Raw genomic sequence first — 16,386 nt, 5'->3', positions numbered from 1 at the left:
CCATTTTATTCCCAAAAAGGAAATGAAGCACCAAGGAACCCAGCGGAAGAGTTGAACAACTGCTCTTAGGAGATGGACTAGGGATTAAGGAGTAGGGAGGTAGGGGACTGCCATTTTTCATCCTAAACCCTTTAATACAGTATTAGATTTCCAAAAACTTCTTATTGTAAAATGTAACAGATAAAGAAAACCAAAAATTGAAACAAAAATGTCCAGGTTAGTCTTTACAAACATCTGTACAACCACCATCCCAGTCAAGATAGCCCACAAGGGCCTCCCCAGCCCTTCCCGATCACAACTCCCTTCCAACAGCTTAAGGGTAGCCACTATACTGACTTTTATAGTACTTTTTACAGTATGTTTTTTTCCTTTTACTTCATAGCTTTTCTTCATAGTTTTACCAGCTGCATATGTGCCTCTAAACCTATAGCTTAATTTTGAATGTATTTTGTAATTTATTAGTGGAATCAAAGAGTATGTATAAAACACACATACATGCTATTTCCTTCACTTTGAGAAATTTTTAGTAGGCTTTAAAGACAAATCCTCAATATACTCATACTCCAAAGACTCTTCCTTCAAAGTAACAATAATATGAAGGTTGAAGTAATAATATCTAAATCCTCATAAGGCTCTTTTCTGCTGGGTACTGTTCTGTTTTATGTGTATAAACTCATTTAATCATCAAAACAACACTGTAAGACAGGTTTTATTGTTATCCTCATTTTATAGAGGGGAGCTAGGCACAAAGAGATGACCACAGAAATGATAAATGACTGAGCAAGATTCAAACCATGTAGCCTAGCACCTGAGTCTGTGCTCTTACCTACTGTCTCATGACAGTTTTCAATAAAAGAAAAATTAAAAATGCAAAATATATTACTAGCAATAATTTATTTTTTATTTAAGGCCACTAGAGAGTACAGTATCTCAAACAATCTAGCTTACCAGTAGTATTAATTACCAGTAGTAATAATTTTGTGGCCGGTGGCTCACACCTGTAATCTCAGCACTTTGGGAGGCTGACGCAGGTGCATCACTTGAGGTCAGGAGTTCAAAACAAGCCTGGCCAACATGGCAAAACCATCTCTAATAAAAATACAAAAATGAGCCGGACATGGTGGGGTGCACCTGTAGTCCCAGCTTCTCAAGAGGCTGAGGCAGGAGAATCACCTGAACCCGGGAGGCTGAGGATGCAGTGAGTCGAGATCGTGCCACTGCACTCCAGCCTAACAGAGTGAGTCTCTGTCTCACACACACACACACACAAAAAGAATTTGGGCTGTTTTTACATGCCTTTGGAAATTAACAAGATTAAAGTACAAGAAAGAGCAGAAATCACCTAATCCACTCTTGTTATTCCATTGCTAAACACACAGGAACCCAGGGGAGTACTTATCCCCAGTGACATACACTAGTTTGTGCTGGAGCTAGGGTAAAAACCCAAGGTCTCCTGATTTCTTTGCATTATACAGTTGTATATCATCAATCTGGTTATAAAAAGCCTACCGATGATTCTGCAGAAAGCGTTTTAAATTTTTATTTTAAAAAGCCTACCAAGTAAATAAATCCGTGACTGCTAGAAGTACATCTCAATCATCCTGCCTTTTACCATTTCTCTTCCCCTTTCAAAACCTAAGAACAATAACATTTACGTTCCTTCATTCAAACAAATATTCAACTACTGTGTGCCAGGCACTGTTCTAGACAGAGCAGCTTCATGCCTGCATAAGGTACGAAGATAAATCAGTCCTACACTAAACTCCGTAGTATGTAACAGTAGAGATGTGGGGTACCATATGATATCTATGTAACAAAGTGCTATAAAGGAAGATTTTAAAAATAGGTTATTTCCAAAAGAGGAAATTAGCAAAAAGGTTAAAGCCATGACTTGAGAGATGAGCAGGATCCTGGTAAGAGAACTGTGGGACGATTGTCAGGCATTCCAAGGTGGAAGCAGCAAAAACAAAGACCCTAAAGTGAGAGAGCATAGAACGCCTTTTAAGAACAGTATCTGTTTAGCTGGGTTATTAGCCATAGCAGCAAATAAACTGAGAGGAGAGGCCATATTGGGCAAAGGTCATACATTCTAGACTGAGATGTTTGAACTTAATTCCTAATCCAGTGGATACAGTGATCCACTGTAGACTTATGAGGAAAACGACAAAACTGGGACTGCATTTAAGATTAACTTTGAAGCAAAACATAGGACGAAGAAGCAGGGAATAATTTAGGAACTTACTGCAATCCGGATGAGGGAGAGTGCAAACCTGAATAGAGGTGAAAGCAGGTATGCAAAGAAGATTAAGGCATTACAGAGTAAAAATGGTATGCCCTGGCAGCTGACTGCATGTAGACGGGAGAAAGGCAGGCAATATGGAGACAATCAAAATGTATCATTAACAGAAAACAGGCAAGTAAAAGTTGAGCTACATGTAACCTGTTTAAGAGATCAGTCTAAAGGTAGGGGGGTGGGGAATGTGTTAATAACCTTATTTTACTTCAGAAAAGCAAATCTCCCCTTAGTCAAATAAGACTATAATATGCAAACTCTAGTATGCAGAAATATCCAAATTAAAGCAGTGTCATTTGAAAACTGGATTATTTTTATACTTAATACATTTGTACAGCAATACCTATTAGAACTAGTCATATTTTTACTAAGATATGTTATTTTACTAAAACGTATATACCAAGTATCAGCATTTTACGATGCTAAGAATATGCTTACGTTAAAATATTTAACAACCGCTAAAGAAAATTATTTAACCAATCAGTAGAAAAATGCAGCTACTAAGTATCAGCAAAGGGGAACTATAACTGATTTATCTCCTAACTTCACGTCAATAGGTTCTTGAAAACTTTGACTTTGTTTTCTGCTCAGCATCTTTTGTTATGGTATGGATAAAAAATGGTTTCGTTATAAGTTGCTTTCTTTGCTTAAAGTCACAGAACCTATTGACATTACATTATTGACAGAACCTATACATTAAGGGAGGACTTAATGTATATCACAAGTTATTTGGTTCAGGTAGGTAAATGATGTTCAGTTTGAACTATTGATTTCTTCTGATTAAATAAAAGCCATGTGATCTTTCTGCATAATGTTTAACAAGCAAACTATGAGCTCCTTGTGGGCAGAGTTTATGTTCCAGACACCAAGTACCCTCAGTGCTCAGCATTTAGGGGAACTTTCCTAAGGGAATAAATGGAATTCAACCAAAGAACATTTTCCAAGTATACAGCACTTTCATAACTTGGTGAGTATTACACAACTGCACAGAACTAATGATCCAATACTGGAGTGTCTACTATTCAACAGGTAATGTAGTTACAACATGAGTAATACACAACTCCTCCCTTGAAGTCAGGACTTACTTCTCTGAACAAGTCAAACACCACTGACTTCATCAGAAAACCTTGATTTACACTATGTGCATGACCATCAGTCAGTCTCTTTTGTTTCTGGTTTCTCATCTAAGAAACAGATGAGGATCCAATAGAAAAGGAACGTGAGAGAGCTCTGCAAAATATGACAAGTATAATCTACGCCAGTTGGCTTCCCATAGGATTCACCATACTCTAAAACAGACAATTAAGAATGACACTGACACAAGCAAATAAGAGAGTTCGGCTACCACCCACCACCTGAAAAAAAATCTCCAAAACAAACAGTACCCTACAGACAGGTCAGAAATAGGAGGACAACACAATCTAGGGAAAAAAGGTTTATGAATTTTCACCAAATTTTTAAAACTCACAAGTACATGTTTAAATTTATCTGAGTTTTGTTTGGAAAATTCCTACTGTAATTCAAGACACACAATACCATTAAAACTCAAACTTTAACGTTTCTCAGGAATGAAACAATGCAACAACTTTGTGGAAAATGACTCCGCTGCCTAAGACCATCTCAAATGAATGCAAAACCTTGAAGTTTCAAAACTTAAACTTCTGAAACACGTTAGAAAACAAATTTGGGGAGAAAATTAGACGTAAGTACTTCAATTGATCAAACACAGTTTCTACCTGCACAAGAATATACGATTCCTAAAAGACAAGCGATATATGCATAGCATTGTTACTGTCTTACCCACCTAAATACCAGAAAGACAACAAAATGAATAATCTGAGCTATCATCTCTTCACAGAATATGCCAAGCAGCATCACACTCCCAAAGTGGACAAATTCAAAAGTAGTTAAAAAATCTTCCCATAAAAATCAAAGATGCCGTTAAGAATGTTTCTGAGCCAAATGTTGATGGCACCTATTTCAATTTACTTATCTAAAAACAATGTACAAACATAAAAATGCATCACCATTTATTTGTATGTGGAATTTACATAACAAAGAAACCCTTATATGGAGCTCAGAGCTTTCATGTGAGGATCTTATATGTCTCATCATCTAAAGCTCCTTCCATGTAAATTCAGAGGAAAAAATAATAAAAACAAGGCGTAAATAACAAATGAAATTTAGGGCTGTTTTTCAGAAACGTATCTTTTAAAACTGTTCTTACATTTCTTGGACAACAAAATCATCTTGAATTTATAGCAGTCTCGGCTTCAAGGAAATCCTCCAGTAGGAAACATTTCTGCAAAAATTATATATCCAAATTTTGCATTATTAAACGCTTTCTTACCTTCTGCTACATCATCATCTACTGCTCCTTTCACCTGAGAAAAACACCACTGAATATCATTCCCTCCTCCAGCTCCTGGAAAAAGAAAACATACCAATTAAAACCGAGTTCTGCTTATGTTGACTCTCGTAAACACAGAGATGGTATCCATGGTTGGCATGATACTAACAGCCTAGTTCTGCCCACACATATAACTACCACCAAGAGCACCAGTTTGGAAAGAGGTTAGTCCCCAATACTTCGTACTGCATTAGAAAGAAAAAAAACAAAGATTCCAGGTACGAAATATTTAAAGGCACATGTTCTGTGGTCATTAAACATCTGTTCACAAACTTCCTCTCAAATACAGTAAAAGCCTTACATTCAGGCAAGACCTACCAGAAAAAAGTAAATACCAAGAGTTAAAGAGTTTTCTTAAGTGTACAAAAAGCCTGCAGAAGAGTTAATAAGGTTAAACTACCATGAAACATAGAACGAAGAGACAACTTCGGGAACATTACTGCCTGGGTAAGGAGTAATGATTCATATGAACCTTATCACCAAAGTGCACACACAGCAAACACTACACCCATTTCTTTGCATTCATTACCAGCAAATCACTGGCTCCAGACAGAGAGGAAAAGAAACCGAAATGAATGCTGCTAAAGAGACTGTCAAAGGAAGCTTGTTCTGCCTCCCTTCACCTCATCCCTTGACTCCAAAGGACCTGGCAAAGAATTCATTTTGCTAATGTCATCTCGTGCAAAACAATTTTAATCTCATTTCATTTTTCAACAAGGCCAACAAGCAACTTGTTTATAGCAAACCGTAAGTCAATCCGACATGTTAACTTTTTCAAAAGGTTTAATTATCTAAATAATGAATACAGCACGGAAAACTGGTCTCATCTCGGAATGTTTCTATTTCACGAGCAAGTACTGAGGTCGAAATGGTTGAAAATGTCCTGGGGCTCTAGGGAGAAAGAAACTGAATCTAAATCTGCAACTGATTCTACTACATGAAGGAAAAGATTTAGCAATACCAACATGTACAAAAAGAATTCTCAAAGCAATTACATTACTTCTCTCTCCCCCATCACCCCTATTCCTTGCTAAATTTATTTCCAAACTGGTTTTCTCTCTACATCCTTTCCCCTCCCCTTCAAAGCTTCTACCTAAATCTCTCTCCTCCTTGCTATTTATATCTCTGAACTCCGCAACTATTTTAACTAACTCTACCAAACCCTTTTGGGAAAAGGACATCTGCAAAAAACCTAACATGCTAAACGGAAAGTTTAAATTATTTTCATGCAACTTGCTGTACATGAAAGGCCTTGCACTCTTCGGCGGTAAAAGGGAAGAAACGGAAACGAAATGGTTCGAAACAAAAAATTTAGGCTTCCAGTCTCAAAAACATTGGCATCTACAGTGGGGAAAAAATACACATATGCCCCCACTGTATTTTAACTTATAAGGCGCTCTTCCTTCTCGAGGCAAAATAAATGTGTATATACACCCAAGAAGGCTTGCAGCAGGGGGAAAAATAGAAATTAAATGAAGACCTGCAGGAAAAAGAAATAAAGGCGGGGGGCAAGGTGGGGAGGTGGGAGAAGATCCACCAGGCTCCCGAGCGGGAGGGACAAATCTGCACGCACCCCCACCCCGCCCCACCCACGCCTCACCCCAAGCTCGCCGGCACACCCCACCCCCACCCCCACCACGGCGCCAGCCCCGTTCTCCAAGCCCAGTGACTCTCACCGTGACCACTTGCCTCCCGGGAGCCCTCCCCGCCCCCACCCCACCCCTCTGGACCCTACTCCCTCAAACCCGAGGGGCGCCCTGTGGCTCTGCGCGAGGCGCGGGCGGTCGCTAGGGGGTGATGGAGGGAGGAAGAAGGAAGGGGTGCCTTGTCAGGGGGCGAGGGGGATTTCTCCTTTACCTGCCATGTTGCGCTGCAAATGGTGACCCTGCTGGGTTCCTCGGGGTCTCCGCTTCCTGAACTCACCCCCCTCACCTGGGGATGGGGGGGTAGAGAGGGCGGATGGCGGCGGATGGCACCTGCGGGGGGAGGGGACGGGGGCCGGGGGAAAAGGAAGGAGGGGCGGGCAGACCAGCCGGCAGGATGCTAGATTTCACTCTGGGGCTTCCCCGCTCGTGCTCTTTCTCCGGCAGCGGCGGCGGCGACTACGACAGCGACGGCGGCGGCGGCAGCGGCAGGGGCAGGCGACTCCACTTTCAAAATGGCGCCGGCTGGCCTGGCCAGTGACGTCACCAAGGGGGCGGAGCCGCCGGGCTGGGGCGGAGAGCGGAGGGGGAGGGGCGGGGGAGCGGCCGGGCGGCTCTTGGCTACGCCCCCTTCCTGCTGCGCCTGTGCCCCGCCCTCCGTGTCCCGGCCGGCAGGGCCTGCGCCGCGCCAGCGTCTCGCCACGGCATCCCCTCTGTCCGCACCGCCTGCGCCAGGCCGCGGCTGTGTGCACCTAGCAGTGTCCCAGCCTCGCGCACTAGCGCCGGGGCTCTGGGGCGGGCTTAGCAGTCCAGTTTACGTGCTCTCCTGCAAGGATTCATGGGGTCCTATGTCTTCTAGGAATACCTGGGCCGGGCACGGTGGCTCATGCCTGTAATCCCAGCACTTTGGGAGGCTGAGGCGGGCGGATCACAAAGTCAGGAGTTCGAGACCTGCCTGGCCAACATGGTGAAACCCCCTCTCTACTTAAAAATATACAAAAATTAGCCAGGCGTGGTGGTGTGGGCCTGTAATCCCAGCTACTTGGGAGGCTGAGGTGTGAGAATTGCTTGAACCCGGGAGGCAGAGGTTGCAGTGAGCCGAGATCGCACCACTGCACTCCAGCCTGGGTGACAGAGCAAGACTCCGTCTCAAAAACAAAAAACAAACAAACAAAAAAAACCCCGTACTGCTTCTTAGGAAATTGTCACTTTGGATTAGCCCTGAGACCACAAAGAAAGGGACAGCGGTGCAGACTTACTGCTCAGCCGGGGTGAAAGTTCACGGGGTTCAGAGGGGCACGATTGGGCTGGTTCTATCTGGGTGAATTAAATTACCTTTTCGTGGGCCCCAGGATCCAAGGCGGGAGTCCTGGGCACTGCGGACACTAAGAGTGATTTCTAAGAGAAACCTGAGTTTGTGATGAGAGGGTATGGCCAAGAAGTGGCCCGGCGTCTCTCCAGCTAAACGTGTTGGACTGCGTGCTTAAGAGCTGGGCTCAGGGCCGGGCGCTGTGGCTCACGCCTGTAGTCCCAGTCCCAGCACTTTGGGAAGCCGAGGTGGGAGGATCGCTTGAGGCCAGGAGTTCCGAGTTCAGCCTGGAGAACATAGGGAGACCCATCTCTACAAAAAAAAAAAAATTTTTTTTTAAATTAGCCAGATATGATGGCGTGCCTATAGTCCCAGCTACTAGAAGGCTGCAGTAGGAGGACTGCTTGAGCCCAGCAGGTCAAGGCTGCAGTGAGCTATGTGATCACATCACTGCACTCCAGCCTGGGAGACAGAATGCAATCCTGTCAAAACAAAAACAAAAACACAAAAAGTGCTGGGCTCTGAAGCCAGGCTGCCTAATATGATTCCAAGGCTCAGGAGATGAAGATGACAGTCCTACCTGATAGGATTGTTGGGGAGATGAAATGACTTAATTTGAGCACATGATAAATGTTAGCTGCCGTTATTATTAGATTTGTATTGAAAGCATCGTCAGTAATGTTAAGAGGTAGAAGGAAAAAAATGAACAGGAAATGCCAGTCATCAGCTATGAGGGGATGTGCACTTCTGTTGAAAGATGCTCTAATGATGCAGTTGCTATATACAGCACACTTTACATATCTCATTCCATCTCCACGATACTCCTAGGAGATAGATATGCACATTTTACATGTGAAAAACACCTGTAAAAGCACCCAGAATTTGGCCTAAGGCTGAATGGAGTGATAAAGGCATTTGGAAACCAAGAAGGGGGAGTTAAAGATATTTACACGTCCTCCCCACCATCTCCACTTTCTACCATATTTTTGATTTCCAGAACAGTTGAACTGTAATGCAACGTTCAAAATTCCTTCAAAGGAACAACTGCACCACTGCATGATCATTCCTCTGTTTCTGCATGAATATTTCCCACGTTACCAACGAATTAATCAAAACTAAAAATCCACCCTCTATGTGTCATCTTTTGGCTACCTGTACAACAGGTACAAAACTTCAGTGCACTGCGTGCTGTATTTTCTTCAATGCTGGTGTTTTTCATAAATGTATTTCTCTGGATATGCCTTCATTTATTTTCCTTTTCGCTTGCTCTGCCCTTCTTTGGTGGTTCAATCCCAGACTCTCCAGGGAGAGCTCTCCATCTTAACCAGAACCCAGAAGGAAGGAGAGAGAGAGAAAGGAAGACAGAAAAAGAGAATATAGACTTTACTTACCCTGAAAATGATTTGGTTTACATAAATGATTTGTTCTTAGAAGCCAATAAAGCTTGCCTAGAAACTGGGATAATTATAACAAAAATGTATATAGCACCAACTATGTGCCAGGTGCTGTTTTAAGAACATTATTTGGAGCCTTGGGGGTACTGCATGCCTGTGGAATGGGCTGACTTGGGTCTGATAATCAAGGGCCAGTGCACCCTGGCACCCTGGTGTAAGCGACCTGGCTCTTTTTGGGCCCTGGTCAGCCCTTTCAGAGGACCATAAGCCACCTCCCTTTCATCAGAATGGCCCTTAGGAGGAGAGGCCAGAACACCTGCTAGCCCAGAGTCAAGGGTTGCTCTTGTCCATCTCACTTCCGTATCTATCTTCCACTTAAAAAAACATTTTTGCCGGGCACGGTGGCTCACGCCTGTAATCCCAATACTTTGGGAGGCCAAGGCAGGTGGATCACCTGAGGTTGGGAGTTCAAGACTAGCCTGACCAACATGGAGAAACCCCATCTCTACTAAAAATACAAAAAAAATAGCCTTGTGTGGTGGTGCGTGCCTGTAATCCCAGCTACTCGGGAGGCTGAGGCAGGAGAATCGCTTGAACCAAGGAGGCGGAGATTGTGGTGAGCCGATATCAAGCCATTGCACTCCAGCCTGGGCAACAAAAAGCAAAACACCCTCTCAAAAATAAAAAAAAAGCAAAACTTTTTTTTCTTTTAAAGACAGAGTCTAGCTCTGTCACCCAGGCTGGAGTGCAGTGGCATGATCATATCTCACTGCAGCCTCAAACTCCTGGGCTCAAGTGATCCTCCTGCCTCTGTCTCCCTAGTAGCTGGGACTATAGGCATGTACCTCCACACGTGGCTCTACCTTCCACTCTGTCCTCTGCCCTTACCACTGCACTTAAATAGCCTCTGTCAAGGTCATTAATGACCTCTATGTTGCTACAATAGTCACTTCTCTGTTTTAAGTTTTCTGTATTTCCCAGCAGCATTTGAAACCATCCATCAATCCCTCTTTTTTGAGACTCTTTTTTTCCCCTTGACACTTTATTTGTCACCCCCCCTAACCTATCCACCTGTCTAGCCATTCCTTGTAGTTTCTTTTGCTGGCTCCTTCTCCTAGACTACCCTCTAAATATTAGAGTGGTGGCCGGGAGTAGTAGCTCACACCTGTAATCCCAACACTTTGGGAATCTGAGTTGGGAGGATCACTTGAGCCCAGGATTTTGAGACTAGCCAGGGCGACAAAAGGAGACCTTGTCTCTACAAAAAAATACAAAAAAATTAGTCAGGTGTGGTGGCACGTGACTGTAGTCCCAGCTACCTGGGTTACCTGAGCCCAGGAGGTCGAGGCTGCAGTGAGCCATCATCACACCACTGCACTCCAGCCTGGGTGGCAGAACAAGATCTTGTCTGTAAATAAATAAATAAATATTAGGGTGATCTGTCTCCCCAGCCTCCGTACTGGGGTCCCTTGTGTAACTACACATTCTTCGAGCAACCTCATTTAGTCTTAAGTAAATATCATGTAATACCATGTATATACCAGGGACTGCTAAATTTAGATCTCCAGCTATGCCCTCACCCTGGAACTGTAGACACACACCTCTGCATGCCTATGTGACATTTCTAGATGCCCGTTTAGCATTTCAAACATAGTGCTGCCAGGCACAAGTCTTGATTCCACATCCCCTCCATACCATGGTTGATGCTGTCCCTTTCCTGAGCACTACCATCCACACACCCCACCACCCCCACCCCAGCACTCCCACACACCCCGCCACCCCCACCCCAACACTCCCACACACCCCGCCACCCCCACCCCAACACTCCCACACACCCCGCCACCCCCACCCCAACACTCCCACGCACCCCGCCACCCCCGCCCCAGCACTCCCAGCAGCCGTCCTTCTTCCTCCTCAGCCAGTAAAACTACTGTTCTTTAAAAAACAATTCCAATGTTAACTTCCTCCAAGAAGGCTTCTCTGACATTGTTCCCCATTTCCTACCCACCTTAAGCTGGGCTGGGCACCCTTACTCAATATTCTTGTAAAATCCAGTGCACTTCTGTCTTTCTAGACCACACTCAAATTATCTAAATATTTGTCTGTTACTACACTGAGTTCTTTGAGGGTAGGAAGTATGCCATTCATTGCCATATCATCAGCCACATAATTTGTGGGATTAATGCATGAATGAATAAATCTCTCTGGCTTAAAGAAAACCACTGAAATGTTGACTCCTCAATGCTTGCCATATCATAAATGTTGTCACCCACCCTTAACTGTGGAAGAAAGACGTTTTACAATGATCTCAGTCATTCTGATCTACATTTGTCAGGCAACAGTTGTTTAAATATGTAAGTTGCTTATAGATAGATTCATCCCAGCTACTTCCGCCTGGTCCTTTGTCTCCTGAATACATATTATCCATGAGGATCCCGTAGGACACCATTCCCTCATCCACATGCTATCATCCAAGTTTTCTTTAATGTGAGCCTTTAGCCAGAACTTCAACACCTGGCCATATATAAGATACACAAACTCATAGTTTCCTGTAGAACTGAGTTCAGCTTAGACACAAACAGGGAGAAAACTCCCTCTGGAGTTTCCTGGTGAGGTTGTAGACAGCCTGTTTGTCTTGGAAGTGTTCTGCTTTGGGTCTGAGCTGAAAGGTACTAAAGACACTCACAATCTCACCAGCAGGATGGAGCCAACAGGACTTAACCATGGGTTACTGCAAGACGGCTTTTTAAAGTATACTGAATGACCAAAGAAGAAACATTTGAAAATTACTCTTTTCCTCGATGAAGCATGTTTGGAGTTGAGAGGAACACAGCCCACGCCCCACCCCACCCCCACACACACTAAATGAGAAGTGGCACTTTTCAGCTGCTTTTCTCCTCTAGGTGGTTAGACCAAGGGGTATCCAGGAAAGTCCATGAATTCAAGAGGAAGGGGAGAGGTCCCTGATTAAAAATGGTTACAGTTTAGAATTTTGACAAACCCACCATAGCTATGCCTTCTGACCTGAAGCAATTGCAAGGGCTTTACAGGGAAAGTTATAAGGACTTGTCAGTTTTTTATATACTTTTTTTTTCGAGATGGAGTTTCACTCTGTTGCCCAGTGCAGAGGTGCAATCTTGGCTCACTGTAACCTCCATCTCTGGGGTTCAAGCGATTCTCCTGCCTCAGCCTCCTGAGTAGCGGGGATTACAGGCATGTGCCACCACGCCTGGCTAATTTTTGTATTTTTAGTAGAGATGGATTTCGCCATGTTGGCCAGGCTGGTCTCGAACTTCTGGCCTCAAGTGATCCACCAGCCTCAGCCTCCCAAAGTGCTGGAACTACAGGCATGAGCCACCGTTCTCAGCCTACTTTTTTAATAGCTAAACATTTGGCCTATAAGTCAGTTTCCCAAAACTCTGCAGAGTCTAGACAATAAAGACAATTCATACCATGATATTCAAGGTATAGAACTGACTATAAAATAACTAAGATATCTTACACTAGAAGGATAAACCCAAAAATGATAGTGAATCTACCAGGTGGATTACTATGCAGTCAAATGTTTGTAAAAACAGAGGACATTGCTTGTGCCTTAGAAGCAGGATAAAAGATATAGATACAATATGAACACAAGTATGTACAACAAACAAACACAATATATGCACAGCTGAAAGAGACAGGAAGGAAATGCACCAAGGTGTTCTCAGTAATGTCTCTGGACAGTGACACGATGGGTAATTTTTTCTCCTTTGACACTTGCGTTTCTCTAAATATTCTATAATTAACATATATTAAAGGGAAAGAATAAACTTAATTATGAAAATTCATTCTAATGCTGGTATTAGAGCTTGATAACATCTATGCTACCTATTTTCTACCTTAAAGTGAAAGTCGTAGTCCGTTATAACTGTATGCACAGATGTGACTTAATCCATGGTTTTAGTATAAAATAGAGAAACATTTTGTCTTTGTCTTTTAATAGTGTTCAGTGTTGCAATGAACATTCATACCACGACATTCAAGGTATTCATTTCTGTGCAATGTATAATGTAAGGCAGAATTACTTCATGATTACATTGCAATGTACATTGCAACAGTGTCATTTAACGAAGGAAACATTAGTAAGTTCATGCAATTACCTTTTGTTTGTAAATTGCAACCAAAAATGTTGTATTATACTTTTGTGGCAGGTACATCCTGTAAGGATATAACCTGAATATCTGGTATAAAATGCAAACTTTGTGAAATTAAACATTATCTCTAAAATTTTTTTCAGTGTTGCATATTGAACGATCATAAATGTCCTGTAATGTAAACTATTACATTACAGCCTGTTTGTTTGAAGAATGAGTGTATGTCCATGCTGCAGATTTTTTGTTGTTGTTGAGATAGGATCTCACTGTGTCCCCCAGGCTGGAGTGCAGTGACACAATCATGGCTCACTGCAGCCTTGACATTCCGTGGCTCACTGCAGCCTTGAGCTTCCAAGGAAGCTCAAGAGATCCTTCTGCTAAGCCTCCCAAGTAGCAGGGACCGAAGGTGTGCACTACCACACCCAGCTAATTTTTGTATTTTTCATAAATGTTGGGTTTTGCCATGTTGCCCAGGCTGGACTCAAACTCCTGAGCTTATGCAATCCACCTGGATCCCAAAGTGCTGGAATTACAGGCATGAGCCACCACACCAGGCCCATGCTACAGATTTTTTAGGTGGCATTTGAGGTTATTAGCCATGACACAAGTGTGTGTTTTATGCATGTATGACAGAAACACACAGGCTTAAGGTTGGGAGGAAGTTCAGGCATTAACTAACCCAGTTCTTATAATGGATACTTAAATTCCTTATATAACATGTCCTTCAGTGCTCATTCAGCCTTGGCTTAAAATTTGCAAGTAGCTGAGAACTAAGACGCATTCTGTTTTTAGAGAGCTATGATCACGAAGTAATTCGGCCTTACACTGTACATTGTACAGAAATGAATACCTTGAATATCATGGTATGAATGTTCATTGCAACTTTAAACAGCAGACCCTGGCTGTCCCATCTGAGCCCTCTTCAATGAAGGTCATTTAGATCTTGGAACATAACTACATCTCCCAAGTTTTCTCTTCTCTACAATAATCAATGAGCTTCTTCCAAGCTTCTTCATCTGCCCATCTTTAATCTCTGCATCTCGTCTTGGGCGTACCCTCTACATATAGTGTACTTGCTCCAAATGCCTCAAATAGTGATGCCCAGAACTAAATATAATAATTCAGGCCTGACGATTATACACCTGAGTGAAACTGTTACCTGTTCTTTTCTACAAACCGGACTTCCTTGGATTTGGTAATCACACAGACTGCACCTCCTTATATTGTGATCGAGCCTTTTCCCATGCACAGCTGTTAACACACATCTCTCTCTAATCTTTTTCCCAATAGGTCATTTTTTTTTATTGATACATAGTCCCTAGAACATAGTAGGAACTTGGTAAATACTTGAACAAACACATATAAAGTTTTATGTTATTCTGTATTATTTCCTTCATCATTGAGATTTTATTATTATTCAATATAAACAATTTGTACAGAATATCTAAAAAGCCATGTAATTGTAATTCTTTCTAGAGAATTAACAACTTCAGTTTAAAATTTAGTGCCAAAATGTTTTTTGAGAGAGGATTTCTGGCCAGGCATGGTGGCTCATGCCTGTAATTGTAGCACTTTAGGAGGCCGAGGCAGGAGGATCACTTGAGCCCAGGAGTTCAAGACCAGTTTGGACAATATAGTGAGACCCCTGTCTTTATGATAAAATTTAAAAAATTATTATTTAAGGCCGGGTGCGGTGGCTTACGGCTGTAATCTCAGCACTTTGGGAGGCCGAGGCGGGTGGACCCGCCAGGAGATCGAGACCGTCCTGGCCAACATGGTGAAACCCCATCTCTACTAAAAATACAAAAAAATTAGCCAGGGGTGATGGCAGGCGCCTGCAGTCCCAGCTACTGGAGAGGCTGAGGCAAGAGAATGGCATGAACTTGGGAGGTGGAGCTTGCAGTGAGCCGAGATCCCGCCACTGCACTCCAGCCTGGGCAACAGAGCAAGACTCCATCTCAAAAAAAAAAAAAAATTATTATTTAAAAAAAGAGGATTTCAAATATATAATCTTAAAATATTTATAAGTTGTTATATTTAAAGTCTCCTGAATTCACAATGTAATATCAGTCTCACTACACGCTCAAAACTACACTCAGTCAGGTGCGGTGGCACATGCCTATAATCTCAGCAACTTGGGAAGCAGATGCAGGAGGATCTCTTGAGCCCAGGAATTCAAGACCGACCAGGACAATATAGGGAGACCTCATCTCTACAAAAATTTTTAAAAATGAGTATGGTGGCATGTGCCTGTAGTCCCAGCTACTTGGGAAGCTGGGATGGAAGGATAGTTTGAGCCAGGGAGGTAAAGGCTGTAGTAAGCTGTGATTGCATTACTGCACTCCAGCCTAGACTACAGAGAAAGACTCTGTCTCAATTGATCAGTCAATCAATTTGCACTCTTTCAGAGCACATTGACAAATTATTAGAAAAAAATATTGCCAAAAATGTTATGGGTAGTAGTACCCTTGTCTGATGGGAAGAATTTTTTTAAAATATTTTATTTTATATTCACTGCTGAGTAATGGGAAGAACTTTTTAAAGAGAGATCTTCTTGGGCCCCAACTCCGAAGATTCTGATTCATTAGGTCTTTTAAGAAGCCTCCAGAGGAATCTGATGTGTAGTCAAATTTGAGAATCACTGACTTAGTCTATCTCCTATGGTACGAAAGATTTGATCAACACACTATAACTTGTCTGAAGTCATTAATCACGAAGGTTGAAGGACAGGATACTTACAACCAACCTACTGAGTAGTTTCTTGACTGATCTGCCATAGATATTAAGTATTCTGTGGGGAATAAAAGGTTTTACAGTCAAAAAAGTTGGGCAACACTAGGCGTAAAAGATTCTTCATTATATGATTTTTTAATGTACGTGCCAAATCTGCAGCAGATGAGCTATAGTATGAAGCATTTCCCATGCCTGTGGGACAAAAGAAATTGATCATTAATGAGCATCATTTAAGTAAAATCATTCTACAGTTATGCATTAACTTATATGAAGAATAATCTAAACCCACCTTTCTCTATTTTTTCCTTGTAAGTAACAAAATCTTTCACAGCTATTCCTTTCTCTCTCTCTTTTTTTTCTTTTTGAGACAGAATCTCACTCTGTCACCCAGGCTGGAGTGCAGTGCTGCGATATCAGCTCACTGCCACCTCTGCCTCCGAGGCTCAACCTCTCCTCCCACCTCAGCCT

General features: G+C 42.6%; 1 protein-coding gene across 4 annotated transcripts in view; it reads right to left on the bottom strand.

The window, feature by feature from the left end:
• Positions 1 to 6,980, bottom strand: part of PPP2R2A (protein phosphatase 2 regulatory subunit Balpha) — an 80,377-nt gene extending 73,397 nt beyond the window's left edge. The window contains exons 1-2 of one of the 4 annotated variants that reach the window (XM_019032671.4): positions 6,561 to 6,980; positions 4,644 to 4,718 (exon numbers count right to left, since the gene is read on the bottom strand). In XM_019032671.4, the coding sequence (XP_018888216.1) occupies positions 4,644 to 4,718; positions 6,561 to 6,567 (82 nt within the window). In that variant the 5' untranslated portion in view covers positions 6,568 to 6,980. Of the gene's footprint in view, positions 1 to 4,643; positions 4,725 to 5,021; positions 5,041 to 6,560 lie in introns of those variants that run through there. The other 3 variants (XM_019032672.4, XM_055348274.1, XM_019032674.3) reach the window with 3 other exon arrangements.
• Positions 6,981 to 16,386: the final 9,406 nt, after the last annotated feature.

Source organism: Gorilla gorilla, chromosome 7 (assembly GCF_029281585.2).
Source record: "Gorilla gorilla gorilla isolate KB3781 chromosome 7, NHGRI_mGorGor1-v2.1_pri, whole genome shotgun sequence".
NCBI classification, from domain to species: domain Eukaryota; kingdom Metazoa; phylum Chordata; class Mammalia; order Primates; family Hominidae; genus Gorilla; species Gorilla gorilla.
This window is presented reverse-complemented; position numbering and strand designations above follow the sequence as displayed.